Below are 1338 nucleotides of genomic sequence, written 5' to 3'. Positions count from 1 at the left end.
CCAAAGGGGTGTAATGCTTCATTTTTTTACTTTGATTCCTAAAGTTAGAGACTCGAAGATTGTTAGAGACTTTAGACCTATTAGCCTAATAGGTTGCCAGTATAAGATTATTGGAAAACTGCTTGCTAATAGATTGGCTGAGGTCATTGGTAGTGTGGTGAGCATGGAGCAGTCTGCTTTTATTAAAGGCAAACAAATTTTAGACGGGCCATTTCTTCTTGATGAGATTGTAGCCTAGAGTAAGGCTACTAAAAATTCTCTTTTGATTTTCAAAGTGGATTTTGAGAAATCTTATGACTCTATGTATTGGGAGTACTTTATGGAGATTATGCAGATTATGGGTTTCGGGTCTATGTGGTGTAGTTGGCTTATGGAGATGCTCTCTTCTGCAACAACTTCAGTTCTTGAGAATGGTTCTCCTTCACGAGAATTTCAGATGTTTAGAGGCTTGATACATGGTGATCCCTTATCCCCATTTCTCTTCGTCTTGGCTATGGAGGGTTTGCATGTAGCTTTGACTAGAGCAAAGATAGCCAATGGTTATAGGTGGATTTCCTTTGGGGGCATTTACATGTCTCATCTTCTTTATGTTGATGATGTAGTTTTGATGGCTACTTGGGATCAGATAAATGCTATGCACATTGTTCATATTCTTCGTTGTTTTTTCTTGGCTTAAGGTTTGAAAATCAACTTACTCAAGAGTAAGTTGTATGGAGTGGGTGAAACTACTAATCAAATTTCTTCCATGGCTTAGCGTATGGGGTGTGCTTCAGGAACCCTTCCTTTCTTTCATTTTGGAGTTCCTGCTGATCAGAATATGTCGAGAATTGGTTCTTTGTCTTCTATTATGGATCAGCTCAGGGGTAGATTGGTGAGACGGAAGGCCAAATGCCTTCCTTTTAGTGGGAGACTTACTCTGGTAAAGTCCATTCTTAGGTCCATTGGTAGTTATTTGATGTCCATATTTACTGTCCCGGTCACGGTGCTTAACTCGTTAGAGAACTTCTTTTTTTTTGGGGAGCTGATTTGGATGATCGTCATATGCATTGAGTCCGGTGGGATAAAGTTATTGTTGCGAGAGATAATGGAGGTTTAGGACTGGGCAGTCTTTTTTCCTATAATAGGGCTTTACTTTTTTAGTGGCGTTGGCGTTTTTTTCATTCCCCGGATTTGTTATGGATTATGGTGGTGAAAGCCTTGTATGAATTAGATGGTCATATTGGATTAGGTGTCTAAGCTTATAACTATAAGTGGTATAAACTTGAATTGATGGTAACACAGTCCTTTTGGGTTGCCCTCAAACCTAGCAATTGAACATGATGTTTTTGGAGAAAGAGT

The 1338-nt window shown here is 39.2% G+C and overlaps 1 protein-coding gene across 1 annotated transcript; it reads left to right on the top strand.

The window, feature by feature from the left end:
• Positions 1 to 319: 319 nt before the first annotated feature.
• On the top strand, positions 320 to 676 carry LOC145121562 (putative mitochondrial protein AtMg01250). Its single transcript, XM_079057288.1, has one exon. The coding sequence runs from the start codon at positions 320 to 322 to the stop codon at positions 674 to 676; it is 357 nt and encodes a 118-aa protein (XP_078913414.1).
• The last annotated feature ends 662 nt before the right edge of the window (positions 677 to 1338 follow it).

Source organism: Lactuca virosa, chromosome 6 (assembly GCF_052849685.1).
Source record: "Lactuca virosa cultivar CGN04683 chromosome 6, Lactuca_virosa_CGN04683_v6, whole genome shotgun sequence".
Taxonomy (NCBI): Eukaryota; Viridiplantae; Streptophyta; class Magnoliopsida; order Asterales; family Asteraceae; genus Lactuca; species Lactuca virosa.
This window is presented reverse-complemented; position numbering and strand designations above follow the sequence as displayed.

Excerpts from the sequence above, each read along its gene's own strand:
- LOC145121562 (XM_079057288.1), top strand. The coding sequence starts at position 320 with ATGGAGATTATGCAGATTATGGGTTTCGGGTCTATGTGGTGTAGTTGG.